The sequence below is a fragment of the Polypterus senegalus genome, chromosome 11 (genome assembly GCF_016835505.1).
Source record: "Polypterus senegalus isolate Bchr_013 chromosome 11, ASM1683550v1, whole genome shotgun sequence".
Classification (NCBI taxonomy): domain Eukaryota; kingdom Metazoa; phylum Chordata; class Cladistia; order Polypteriformes; family Polypteridae; genus Polypterus; species Polypterus senegalus.
This window is the reverse complement of record NC_053164.1, coordinates 36452755-36467832: the sequence shown is the minus strand read 5'-3', so window position 1 is coordinate 36467832 and position 15078 is coordinate 36452755. Positions and strand designations below refer to the sequence as shown.

Below are 15078 nucleotides of genomic sequence, written 5' to 3'. Positions count from 1 at the left end.
TGCAATGGATCAGCAAAGAGGAGGTAAGGATAGCAATGAAGAGGATGAAAAATGGAAAGGCTGTTGGTCCAGATGACATACCTATGGAAGCATGAAGGTGTTTAGGAGAGATGGTAGTGGAGTTTTTAACCAGATTGTTTAATGCAATTTTGGAAAGTGAGAGGATACCAGAGGAGTGAAGAAGAAGTGTACTGGTACCGATTTTTAAGAATGAAGGGGATATGAAGAGCTGTAGTAACTACAGGGGGATAAAATCGATGAGCCACAGCATTAAGTTATGGGTAAGAGCAGTGGAAGCTTGTTAAGAAGGGAGGTGATGATTAGTGAGCAGCAGTATGGTTTAATGCCAGGAAAGAGCACCACAGATGTGATGTTTGCTCTGAGGGTGTTGATAGAGAAGTACAGAGAAGGCCAGAAGGAGTTGCATTGCGTCTTTGTGGACCTGGAAAAAGCATATGACAGGGTACCTCGAGAGGAGTTGTGGTATTGTATGAGGAAGTCGGGAGAGGCAGAGAAGTATGTAAGAGTTGTACAGGATATGTAAAAGGGAAGTGTGACAGTGGTGAGGTCTTCGGTGGGAGTGATGGATGCATTTAAGGTGAAGGTGGGATTACATCAGGGATTGGCTCTGAGCCCTTTCTTATTTGTAATGGTGAAGGACAGGATGACATACGAGATTAGACAGGAGTCCCCTTGGACTATGATGTTTGCTGATGAAACTGTGATCTGTAGCAAGAATAGGGAGCAGGTTCTAGAACCTGGAGAGGAGGGAATATGCTATAGAGAGGAGAGGAATGAAGGTCAGTAGGACCAAGACAGAATACATGTGTGTAAATGAGAGGGAGGCCAGAGGAGTGTTGAGGATACAGAGAGTAGAGCTGGCAAAAGTGGAGGAGTTTAAATACTTTGGATCTACAGTACAGAGTAATGCAGATTGTAGAAGAGAGGTGAAAAAGAGAGTGCAGGCAGGGTGGAGTGGGTGGAGAAGAGTGTCAGGAGTGTTTTGTGACAGACGAGTACTAGCAAGAGTTAAAGGGAAGGTCTACAAGATGGTAGTGAGACCAGCTGTGTTATATGGGTTGCAGACAGTGGCACTGACCAAGAAACAGGAGACAGAGCTGGATATACAGAGTTAAAGATGTTAACATTTGAATTGGGTGTGATGAGGATGGACAGGATTATAAATAAGTACATTAGAGGGTCAGCTCTTGGAGACAAAGTCAGAGAGGTGAGATTGCGTTGGTTTGGACATGTGAAGAGGTGAGATGCTGGGTATATTGGAAAGAGGATGCTAAGAAAGGTCAGAAAGGGCCAGGTAAGAGGAAAAGAGGAAGTCCTAAGAGAAGAAGAAGAGAAGTGTTGGGTGTAATAGAGCAAGATGTAGAGGATTGGAGGATATGAAAAAAGATGATCCAGTGTGGTGACCCCTAATGGGAGCAGCTGAAAGAAGAAGGAGGATGGGACTGAAATCATTGGAGTCTTCCGATAATAATTCCTTTACCCCACCTCCTGTTGTAAAGATAATTTTGTCCCAATAGGGTTTAGAAAAGCAAAGAGTATTGTACAGTATATAGTCCCATAACTCCCAACACCCCCTAACCCACATTTGGGATATTAGCACTCCTTATCATGAGATTCGGGGCAGTTTTCATTATTTGATCATAAGACTACTTGTCGCAACAACAGTGTTAATGTGCTTCTTCTATCTATCATCTAATGCCATACTGAATGGATGGTGTTATTACTCCTATCATCAATCTGGGAGAGGCTGTGGTGCTGCGTGTTAGTGGTCCATGGCGGTGCAGGATTTTGGAATAAAAATGGTCCTGCTCAGACTCTGTGGCTACAGGTTTGTATTGCAGGCGAGCTGTGGAGCCACAAGATTTTTGGGGAGGAGGCGAGCTGATTGCCTGTTATTGTGCAGGCGCAATCAGCTCCACTGGTCTCAATTAGCACTCTGCAGGTCATAATTAGGGTGCTTGAGAGCCTGACCAGGACAGAAAAGGGGCAAAAAAATCAGGAAGAGTTCGAGAAAGGAGGAAAGAGAGAGTGTCACTCCCACTGAACACTTTGGTGGAGCAGGGAGCGGTCAAGTGCTCCAGGGGTCCTGCTGGACTGTGGATAAATTATAGGATGATAGAAGTCCAGCTCCAAGCGTCCCAGTGGTGACCAAATGAGGTGGCTAGGACAAGACCTGGAGAATCGGACTGCAACTGTCGCCTTCTCCACTGGCTGAAAAAACCTGAAGGGTGAGCTGGGGAAACAAGGGAGAAAGACGCAATTGGCTCGGAAAGTGAAAATGAAAGGTAACCCAAATCTTAACTATAGTTTACTCTTGGATTTCTAAAGCATGGGAACATAATTTAATTGAATTTTATACTTCATGGAAGAACACATGTTTTTATGGAACTATTTAAGGAATATTTATTTATTTAATGAAACTGCACTGCACTCTTACACTTGACAGACCTTATTGTGGATTTTTCCATTTGGTGAATAAAGTGCACGATGTACTATGTTGTACCTATCATGTTTTTGTGTGTCCTCTTTGCCCTAGCCATCCTCAGATTAGGACTATCAATGACCCAGGATCAAGAGGGTTATACCAGCTGTGGGCAACGCAGGCATCACAGAGACATGCAAGAAAGAATGTCATTGTATTGCATACATGTGACAATAACTTGAACTTAAACATTGTGTATTTAGTGTGTTTATTATATCAATGGGATTTACATTTTTGGGGGGCCATTGGGATAATTTATGATGAACACTGTTTCTGCCATGAACTCAGTTATTTTTCTTTCCTAAAAAAAAAGCTTTCTTTGTACGTTTTTTACCATGGCAAATGACAGACAGGAGACAGGATGTTCGGTACATGGGTAAGGAGTTGTTTTCAAAAGTTGAAAATTATTTATTCTTATCATGACCCCATTTTTGTTTTTAGATGGGTGCCACCATTTTGTGTACACATAGCCTGGGATGGCTAGGAAGGTCAACGATCGATGCCATAATCCCAGCAACAATATAAAAAATCGTCATTTTGACGACCACACTGTAGATAACTAAAAACATTCTAGTTTCTAGTGCGTTTTTTCTCAGATTTGTTTTGGCTGTGAACTTGCTTGTTTTCAGACTATAACAAAGCTTTTGTCCAATTTGCATTGTTTACAAATCACTCTCGCCTTCGGTATTCTCGGAATGTGCCTTCTTTGGTGTACCTACTAGTCCTTTGCCTTCCAATCTGCACACCACAGCTGTGGCAGAACAATTTTAAGGTGCTTCTATATATGAAAAGTGCAACATTGTTAATAAAATGTCTGATTTATCCAACATATGAGTTTTCCAACAAAAAAGTGTGATTTTTAAAACAGAATATTAAATCAAAGAATGGCAAAACAAAGTAAACATAAACACTAATAAAATAAATGTAATGTTTCAAAACACAATCAAATTTTGCATGATAAAAAAAACATCATTTAAAACATTTGACAAATAACCAGTGTTACTGATACGTTAACTGGACTACAAAGAAAGGAGATCAGACATAATCAAAAGGCAAAAGGGTCAGACCCAAAAGATCAAAAAGTGAAGGATCAGAGTAGAAACGAGAGGCAAAATTCAAGGTAAGAAAAACGGCAAGTGGCGATTGAGAAACAAAAAAAAGACTTTAGAGTAATTAATTTTAAAAAAGAAATATGTTCAACAAAAAGGGTTGTGTATCCCCAAACTTGGATGAAGAAGATGACCTTTTAACCCATCATGTTGTAAGTGGGAGGTCACCACCTTCAAGGAAATGTCCCTAACAATGTGGGTGTGCTAACCTAATGAAGGGTGAATAACAACCAAAAAGTGGCAGTGAGATCAGTGCAAAATATTTCACAACACAAGCTGTAAGTGATGATTCAATAAACTAACCTCAGAATTAGATTCCTCACCCCCCTCCCGCCAAATTGTATATAAGAATGTACAGTACCTTTAAATACACAAATATCCACAAAATATTAAACAACCCAACTTATCACAAAAGCGAAATATCAAAAATCAGAAAAATCCATGGTGTACGTGCAGAATTAAAACACTCTACAACTTCTCAATGAACCACTGCTGGGACCATCTCCTTCACATAACTATAAAGGCAGAGAGCAGTCCCAGCAGCAGTGACATCATGGTGGCCTCACCTCTTGAGGGTTCCACCCACAAAATACAAGGAATGTCACTAAAAGCTACAAATACACAAAATATAACCACCAAATAATACTTAAATGAAATGGTATTACCAAGATCTATTTAAAAAACCCAAAAACAGATGAAAAATATAATTCAGAATTAACAGAAATGATAAAAGATTGCAAAGTGAAATCCTAAAAAAATGATTTATTTAACCAAATGTGGACTTTTAAACTCTGATAGATGCCTATTTTAATCTTTGATTTTTGCATGTCAATGTGGATTTTTCTCCAGATACTTCAGAAGGCAGTGATTTGGATGAGCCCATCCTTTGATGGAATGGCACCCCGTCCAGGCTTTGTTCCTGCCTTGTGTGTGTAATGGTGCCACAACAGTACTTGACCACTCAGATTTATGTCTACTTCATCTTATTAACATCTGCCAAGCAATAAATGGTGTAGTCACTTTACAGTAATACTATACTGTATATATGGAAACTGCATGTTCTCCAGCATGTCCTTGCTCGCTATCTTGATTGTTCTCTCAAATCCAGTGAGGTGCTTGGCAGACTATTTGACAGCTCCAAAGAGGCCCAAGTGAGTGTTGGTGTCTTTGTGAGTGACACATGCAATGCACTGGTGGCCTCCCCTGTGTTTGCTCCAGCTTTGTGGCTAATGATGCCAGGATAGGCTCTGCCTGACTCCATTAAGGAGGTATAAAAGTGAATGGATGGATAAAAAAGCAAGAAAAGGAGGGATTTTGTTTATTTAACGTTGTTCCCTGATGTCAGCCTTTAATCTTAATAGTTTTCTGAGAGCAACATTTCAGTTTTTTATTTGTCTCATTACACTGGAGCGGCTTTGTCGCCTGGTGATAATAATAACCCAGGCAAAGAATGAGGTGTCCCTCCCGTATTTATGGAGCCATCTGGCCATCTGATTTTTACACGACGTAATGCGAGTTCCTATTTTGTTTTTTTGCATCCTGCAGCTGAGCAAAGCTGAATTTGAAGTAAGGCTGAGTTATGACTCTAGGGGGCAGCAGCAGCATCAGCATCAGCATCACCACCGGCCCAGAGGAAGGCCGAGGCAGGCCCCAGGCAATCTGAACCTGTTATCTTGATGTATTAGGAGGATTGTTCAACCCACACACTAAATCTAATTCTCATTTTAACACTGGAAGATGATTTTGATAAAATGTGTCTAATTAACTTCCTGGGTGCCTCAGAGTGCTTGACACCCACAAGTGGGTCTTTAAGCAGAAATCAAATGAATGTGATTAATCCTTTTGAAATGAGAACTTCTCTGTCACACAGAAGTGTCTTAGGTGGGATGGGGCAAATAATAAAGCAGTTAAAAAGGGTAAGATAGGAAATATGGCAAAGAGAAAAAAATTAAACACAGAGGCAAATGATACTCTCCAGTACAGATGAGGCCCAGGAAGAAGAGAGAGGGAAGATTTGCAGACCAAATTAAGAAGGAAAGAAGAGGAGGATGCCAGATACGGAAGGGGAGTGCAAGAGAAGAGATGCAGACAGATAAGACGTAGGAAGGATTTAGAGATGAGAATCTGAAATGCTAATGAGATGTTCAGTGACACAGAACGAGGAGCGATAAGGTGAAGTGGGCAAGACCAGGAGAGAGAAGCAAAACCAGGATGTGTAGCAACTCGCCAGTCACTAAACTAAGGGATTTGCATCTTTAAGAAGCAATATATAAATGAAGATTTAAAAAAAAATGTTCACACCTGTACAACTTACACACTCACAAAGGCAAAACACAAAGAGGTGAATGACGTCAAAGTCAAACAGATGCCAGGGCCCATCTGTATAGTTGGAACACCCTGTTCATAAATTTCAAGTTACATCAACTTTATGCATCAACTACATTATGTTGTGATTCTTATTTACACTTGAGCAGCACATTAGTGCAGCTTTTAGTGCTGCGGATTCATGGATCCAGCACCTTGGGTTCAAATTCTCTGCCTGTGTGAAATTCTCCTTTGTATATCCCAATGTCTGTGTAAGTTTTACTCTGGGTCCTCTCGTTATTATCCCACATCCTCAAAGACATGCAGGTTGGTGACTTAAATTTGCCAGTTTGAGTGAATTCTATGAAGGTCAGGCACCCTCTCCAGGGCTGGTTCTGTCTTATGCTGAGTGCTGCCAGGATAGACTCTGGTACCCTATAACCCTAAAGGTTTGAGAATGTTATGTTTTATTAAGAACTGGTACCTTATTGAAGGTTGATTTATGTCTAGTGTCCAGTGGTGTCAAGTTATGCTTTGGATTAAGCCAATTCAGAAATCGAAGGATGCACATTACAGCCTGGTGTCCCAATAAGGGCTGACAGCTGACCTGAATATTCATTCCACAATAGGGACTTCATGGAGGAAACAAAAATCTTTCATTTGATGTGCTATGACGTGAATCCTTGCTGTTAACATCCATTTGGTATTTCATGTAAACTAGATGGGATTTCTATTATTTACCTTTTTCCTTACTAAGACATGTTATATTAGGAAAAGAAAGTATTTGTGCAGAAGAAGGGCTGTACTATCTTTTATAATGATGTGACACAATCAGCAATCATGGACATTTTTTGCCTAAGGTGTGAATATCAAATAAAGTTCTATCTATCTATCTATCTATCTATCTATCTATCTATCTATCTATCTATCTATCTATCTATCTATCTATCTATCTTCTCAAGTAGTATATAGCATAAAGCATCACAACATGCAGAAATAAATGCAGTGCTTATGTAGACAGCAATAAACTCATGTCATAAACTCCTATTTGGACAAGCTGCACGCATTTTACGGGTGATGCAGAGGTGTTTGTTAATAGCGGTATTACTGAATTTATTTGAGATTTGAGAGAAAAAGTTAAAAGGATATGTTTGATATTTTTCAAAGCAAAGTTATTTCTTCTTAATCATGGGATATTTTGATTTGCCACATTAGGTTTGCCTTTAAAAATGAAGCATAAGTTACACATTTTAAAAAATAACTGTGTGTGTGTAATCTCAAGAAGCAGTTCAATACTCAAAAATATTTTTGGCTTGAAAAATGGACATATTTGATAACCTCTAGGGATTTTTTGACCTTGGGACTCAGACACCCATTAATTCCAATTTAAAGTGCAGCAGCAGACTAGTAATGTTTTAAAATTCATAAACTATGCTTTACTTTATAACGTAGTTTCATATAGCAAATCAATATATTCTGTCCTTGTGAAATAACTCTGACTTTAAAAATGCTAAACTTAGCCTTTAAAGTAAATGTTCTTAATACAGAAAAGCAAGAAGACTAATTCCTAATGAAGACAGAGTCGTGTCACGTCCTATTCTAACTCACTTAGTGCTGATCAGGGTTATGATCCCAGCATGCATAGGGCACATGGCAGGAGCAATCCCTGGACAGGGTGCTAGTCCATCACAGGATGAACACACACACACAAACACACACACACACACACTTAAGGGCCAATTTAGCATTGCTGATCCACCTAACCTGTATGTCATTGGACCTTGGAAGGAAACCGGAGTACCTGGAGCAAAACCACACAGACACAGGGCAAACTCCACACAGGCAGGACCCAAACCCCGGTCTCCTTACTGCGAGACCACAACACTGCCACTGTGCCACCGTGGCCACTCATGAAGATAAAGAGTATACTCAAAATATTTTGTACAAGGAAGTACTTTCTACTTAAATATGTCATTTTAATTCAATAAGGAGTTACGTAAGCATACAGTTAAATATACAACAAGCATCTAAGCAAACAAATTACATGAACACACAGGAGCAAGTAAGCAGACAGACATCCATTATTCATTTTCTCCTCCTTTATTTACGCTCACTGAAGTAAGCGCTGTACACCCGTCTGGTATTACAGCCTTCTTCTCACTGACAGCAGGACATGCTGTTATATGCTACCATTCTGTATAGCTCCCTGAAAGCATGAACTTGATTAAGGAGGTCCGATAATGAACAGAGCAATAGATACTGTAAATGCTATACTCATACAGTAGCTCCCTGTGCAAATAAATGGCACAAAGAAACATGTTTAACTAAAAAATCAAAAACGCCAAGACAGAAAACGTTCAGGCAAACAAAAGTCAGATAGAGGATAAGGGCAAAGCTGGTCCTGGGGGGTAACCAGATGGCAGGACAGACTGCAGAGAGGCAGAAGGTTAATTAGAAACTGGAGTATGGAGAAAGTGTCACGCAGGTTTAGGAGGCTTTTAGGGTTTTTTTTTTCCCCATAAAGTAAGGGATGAAATAATCTAAAAACATTCTCACATTAAATCAGCCAGGGTCATTCAGAGAGTGTGCATGGTATGGTAACAAGGGAGGCACGGAAATGCAGTTATTCACTACACTACTCGAGTGAGTGATGTTTAAAGGAGAAAAAAAAAAATGAAATAAAATATTGAAGCTGAAATTTCTTCATGTACTGCTCACTTGCTTACTGGTCATAATCAGCTGAAGAACAGAAGTACACAGAATTCAAGTAATTTCATTATTATAAAGTGTTTTTTTACTGAGTACTGAGTCACGGTGAATATACAAAGATTTAAAGAATATACTTTAATACAGCAACGATACCACCATGCAACATTTAAATAAATGAACACACAAGTTAAACAAGCATAAAACGCAAACCAACCTCATTGGTTACAACAGAACAAAATCAAACTAATACACGTTCAGAGACATACCCAGTTGGTTGACATGCCTACCTGGCCCTTGTGGCGCCGTGCTGGCGATGATCCACTTGACCAGGCAGCATTTCATCAAAGCCTTCCGGGACAGACGCGGCTTCTGCCACTTGACGTTGTCCTTCTTCCCTCCTGGGCTTGGCTCCACCCCATTTAGTTCACCTAAGAGACTGCCATCGACATCTTTTCTATCATCCTAAAGGCATCCCAGAAGTGAGGGGGAGAAGAAAAGAGATAGAAAAAGAGAGATGAGCAACAAAATCCACAGACTGCATTTTGTACTGCTTCGCTGGCACTTTCCCTGCAGTTAAATAACTATAACAAAGTGCCCACCCCAGTGGAAACCAGTAATAGCCACTGGGGGTTTCTGTTTCTGCTTAACATTTTACAGACAGGAAGTTCAGCCAAGTGACTAGGAAACGGGATTGAGCAGCAAAAGGTGGTTTCAACTCCCAGTAAAGGCATACATCACTTAACCTGCTGCTTGTGATCAAGTTGTATAACCATGGACAAAATTCAACAATCCCAGTAATGTACCTTCATTGAGGTGATACTCAATATGCAAGGTTGCTAAAAAATGAAAAACTTTGTTTAATATAGAGACCATCACAAAGACCTACACATGGACTGTGTGAATGGAGCTGTAGTACCTTCTGATGCTTACAGTAACCCAATCAACATGCCTGATGGATGTTCTGGGAGAGGCAGTGCCCTGAAGAAGCCACCTTACCCCATCCTTACATTTCCTGTAGATCACAGTCAAGTTGGGCTGCCAGCCATCCCTTACATCTTATATCTATATTTTGCTATGAAGTCACTTAAAAATGCCTTCTCAACATTACATACAGTAGACTCAGACCTCTTTACTTTCTGCACATTTTATTGTGTTGTGGATCTCATCTTAAATAAATAAATTGTAATTTTTGCCCATAAATCAACACTCAGTAACACATAATGACAAAGTGAAAGCATGTTTTCAGAAAGGTTTGCAAATTTATTCAAAATCGAAAACTGAAATCTCTTATTCAAATAAGTATTCAGACCCTTAATTCAGAAACTCCTTTGACAGCAATTCCAGCTTCGAGTCATCTAGGGTAAGTCTCTACAGGCTTTGCAAACGTCAATTTGAAAGATTATCCCGTTCTTCCCATCAGATCCTCTCAAGCTTTGTTAGATTAAACGCAAAGGCTGCCATCTTTAGGTCTCTCCACAGATGTTCTATGGAGTTCAGTTTTGGCTTTGGCCTGGCCAATCAGGGAATGTCAGAGACTTGTCCTGAAGCCATTCCAGATCCATTTTTAAAAGAAAAAAATCACAATGATGTTTTCCAGTTAAGCAGTGTTAACAGTCTTAGAAACCTTGGCCAACATGACGTAGGAAGGCCCAACCTCTGAACTGGCTGGTCAGTCTACCTTAAAATGTAGGTGCTAAATGAAGATGTATGTTGTGGTAGATAGGGGGCGCTCTCGCTCCCTTGAATGCCTGTCCACGACTCCAGACACCAGCTAAAAGTCCAAATGTTGACTTTATTTAATCTCCACTGTGCACAAAGCACACTCTCCACCACAATACTCATATACTAATCACTATAATCACAAATACAATCCTCCAGCTCCCAGACACGTTGCCACCCTTCCACCCAGCTCAGCTCGCCGTCTGGGAGCTCCCACAGTCCTTTGATATTCCCTGACCCGGAAGTGTTCTCAATCCCCAGTCCATGTGATCCTCAATCACTTCCGAGTCAGGTAAAAGTTCTTTTCTTCACCCCGGAAGCCCGTCGCTCTTCCTATGACGAACTTCCGGGTCATAGGGCACAAATGAGTCCTCGGTCCTCCCTGCAGCAACCTCTTGCGGCCCCTGAGGTATCCAGCAGGGCTTAGGATAAAAACTACAGCGTCCATGATTCCCTGCTGGTCTTCGGGGCACTTCCATACTGCAGGGAAGGCTCCATCTGGCGGCCTGGGGGTATTGACCGGGATGACAAGCAGGCCACATCTCACAATGTCAACACAGCATCCTTTTTTAGGACAATAAGCAACCCAACCATAACTGAGCTGAATGACTTAGAAGCTGAAATGTTCTCTCTGAAATGTTTACACTGCTTGTTTACTTGGCACTTCAGCAAGTACAAAACATTAAAGTTGTGATGCCTTAAACTACTTCATCTGTGAAGAACACATCATTCTTTTCCTACAGCTTGAAATGCTGAGTACAGAAAGTGACACTTAGCAGTCCAGTAAATTCAAATACCCTCAACGTCTTCATTCTCTAGATGAGCAATCAACATGGGTTCCTCAAGAACTTAAAATAGCGACTGTATGTTATGGAAAATTATTCTGCCTCCATTGGCCTTTCACATATTCTCATTGGCCGCCCAGGAGGACCAGAGGAGGGCTTGTGCTTCCTCCAGACCGCGAGGGGGCGATCGCCCTGGTTGTATTGGGAGCCAGGCGGCGCCCAGGTGCCTGAGGAACCCTGGAGCCCAGCACTTCCGCCACACCAGGAAGTGCTGGGGGGAAGACGACAGGGGACACCCGGACGGCTTCCGGGTGTGCAGCCGGCACTTCCGCCACACTGGGGTGTGGCTAGGACTGATTACTGGGAAGCAGCTGGAGCCCATCCAGGTTCCCATTTAAGGGGCCGCCTCCCTCCAGTCTGAGGCAGAAGTCGGGTGGAAGAGGACGGAGCTGGAGGGAGGTCTAGAGGCGGCCAGGAGAGAGAGCGAGGCACAGAGACTGTGTGGCCTGGACATTGGGGGAATCAGTGCTGGAGGCACTGGGGTTTGTGCACGTGACTTTAATTGTAAATAATTATTGTAAATAAACAGTGTGTGGTGGAGCCAACGATGTCCGTCTGTCTGTGTCCTGGTCCCAGTCCACAACTGTTATTAAGTAAAAAGTCAAATTTTATTTATAGAACACATTTAAATTAAAACAACAGAAGTTGGCCAAAATGCCACACAGCTGCCATAAATGTACCAAATACATGCAGCATATACAGTAGATAGATAGATAGATAGATAGATAGATAGATAGATAGATAGATAGATAGATAGATAGATAGATACTTTATTAATCCCAAGGGGAAATTTACATAATCCAGCATTTATATACAGTAAAGATACACCAAAAATAAATGCTCACATACATGTTTAGAAAGCTAAGTCAAATAGACAGGCCTTCAGGTGGGATTTAAAAGTGACCAAAGTCGGTCTTCACCTAATACAGAAAACCAGACAAGCTTCGGAGTGGCTGCAGCAAAAGTATGGTCCCCTCTGAGCTTAATTAAGTCAATGACTTCTGATCATGAAGGACAGTAAGGGTGTATAAGAGGTCAGTAAGATGAAAGGGGGCTAAACCATTTAGGGACTTAAAAACAAACAGTAAAATTTTGAATTCAATCCTGTAGCAAACAGGAAGACAGTGAAGAGAAGCCAAGACTGGTGTGATGTGATTCCATTTTTTGTGTTTCTGTTAGAAGCCTGGCAGCAGCATTCTGGACTAGCTGAAGGTGAGCCAGGGGTGACTGATTAACTCCAATGTATAATGAGTTGCAATAATCAAACTATCCAAGCTATTTAGTTGGGACCGACAATGTTTTGGAATACTGACCTAGCAAGCCATAACATACAGAAGCTTCCCATTCTAAACATTCAGAAATGGAGATGCTGCATTTTCTCCTTTTCAAGTGTTTGATAATGACAGTCTCAGAGTTTTAGTCTTACAAACTCTAGATGCTGTCAAACATGACTGATTTCCTAAGGCATTGATTGATATCTTGGTTGTGACGATTTGTTACCTAGCTGTATTTCACCAGGATAGATTTACCTAATTTACATAGAATAATCTCTCAACTGAAACCCTCCACCTGCGTCCTTGACCCAATACCAACAAAGTTTTTCAAGGAAATATCAGGCGTGTTAATTGATAATATTCTTGACATAGTAAATTTGTCATTAAAAACGTAGATCTTCCTAGACTGTCTTAAGACTGCTGTAGTTAAACCCCTACTTAAGAAACATAATCTCGACCCCTCTACTTTTGAATATTTCAGACCCATCTCTAACCTGCCTTTCTTAAGTAAAATTCTAGAGAAGGCAGTCATTATGCAGTTAAATGGCCACCTCAATAAACATGCTATTCTTGATAAATTTCAGTCAGGTTTCAGAACAAATCACACCACAGAAACTGCACTCGTTAAAGTAGTAAATGACTTGGGGGTAAATGCAAACAGAGGCCATTTATCTGTTCTCATCCTCCTTGATCTGAGTGCCACATTTGACACCATTGATCATAATATTCTTAGAAATCGCCTTAGTCAATGGGTGGGCCTCTCTGGCAGTGTCTTAAATTGGTTTGAATCCTACCTGGCAGGGAGAAAATTCTTTGTGAGTTATAGTAATCACATCTCAAAGACACATGATATCCTATATGGTGTTCCACAAGGCTCTATCCTGGGTCCGCTACTCTTCTCAGTCTACAGTATATGCTTCCGTTAGGTCAGATTATCTCAGGTTACAACGTGAGCTACCACAGCTATGCTGATGACACACAATAGCACCTGATGACTCCGACTCTTTCGATACACTAACACAATGTCTTACTGGCATTTCTGAATGGATGAAAAGTAATTTTCTCAAGCTAAATAAAGAGAAAACTGAAATTTTAGAGATTTGTAATAATGGATTCAATGAGGTTATCAGAAATAAACTTGATGCATTAGGATTAAAAGTTAAGACGGAAGTAAAAAACTTAGGGGTAACTGTTGACTGTAACCTGAATTTTAAATCGCATATTCATCAGACCACTAGGACAGCATTTTTTCACTTAAGAAACACAGCTAAAGTTAGACCTCTTATATCTTTGAAAGATGCTGAGAAATTAATTCACGCTTTTGTTTTCAGTCAACTAGATTACTGTAATGCACTCCTCTCAGGACCACCCAAAAAAGACATAAATCATTTGCAACGAGTGCAGAATGCAGCTGCTAGAATCCTAACTAGGAAAAGAAAATCCGAATACATCTCCAGTTTTGATGTCACTACACTGGTTACCTGTGTCTTTCAGAATTGACTTTAAAATTCTGCTTATGGTTTATAAAGCCTTAAATAATCTCACTCCATCTTATATATCGGAATATTTGACACGTTATAATTCAAATCATAACCTTAGATCCTCAAATGAGTATCTCCTTACAGTTCCAAAAGCTAAACTTAAAAGAAGTGGCGAGGCGGCCTTCTGCTGTTATGCACCCAAAATCTGGAATAGCCTGCCAATAGGAATTCGCCAGGCAAATACAGTAGAGCACTTTAAAACACTGCTGAAAACACATTACTTTAACATGGCCTTTTTATAACTTCACTTTAACTTAATACTGATACTCTGTATGTTCAATTCATCATAATAACTAGTCATGGTGGCTCTAAAACCTGTACTGACCCCTACTCTCTCTTCTGTGTCTTTTTCTGGCCTGTGCCACCACCACCTACTCAAAGCATCATGATGCTCCAGCATTGATGGACTAAAAGCCAGAAGTCTACGTGACCATCATCATCAAGTCCTTCCGTGAGAATCCTAAATCCAAAGAGGACTGTTTCATTTATGTTAGGTAGATTGCCCAGAGGGGACTGGGCGGTCTCATGGTCTGGAATCCCTGCAGATTTTATTTTTTTCTCCAGCCATCTGGAGTTTTTTTTTTTTGTTTTTTCTGTCCATCCTGGTCATCGGACCTTACTCTTATTCTATGTTAATTAATGTTGACTTATTTTATTTTCTTACTGTGTCTTTTATTCTTCTATTCTTTATTATGTAAAGCACTTTGAGCTACATTTTTTGTATGAAAATGTGCTATATAAATAAATGTTGTTGTTGTTATTGTTATAATGGGGAGATTCAATGGCAACTTGCTCCCCCAAAATGATAGGTGGCAGCATCTGTCTGGTGGATCCCCCATGTACACACCAGCAAGGCTTCCTGGGAGTTGTAGCGCTGATGGGATAGGTTTCTTGAAAGCCACCAAGGGGAACTACAGGGAGGTGGATTCCATACTTTACAACGGCCCCAACTGACCTGGAAGTGCTTCCTGGTTGCAATGTTGTGGTGCTGGAAGTACTCTGCTTCACCAAAGTGAGTTGGTAGACGATAAGGACAATGCTCACTTGGGAAGAAGTGGAGGATAAAAGCAATAG

General features: G+C 40.7%; 1 protein-coding gene across 2 annotated transcripts in view; it reads right to left on the bottom strand.

Moving 5' to 3' along the window:
• The window catches only part of kcnip3a (Kv channel interacting protein 3a, calsenilin), a 309652-nt gene that overhangs the window by 197991 nt on the left and 96583 nt on the right, over positions 1-15078 (bottom strand). Inside the window, exon 2 of one of the 2 annotated variants that reach the window (XM_039768365.1) lies at positions 8892-9087. In XM_039768365.1, the coding sequence (XP_039624299.1) occupies positions 8892-9087 (196 nt within the window). The remainder of the gene's footprint in view (positions 1-8891; positions 9088-15078) is intronic. The other variant, XM_039768366.1, reaches the window with a different exon arrangement.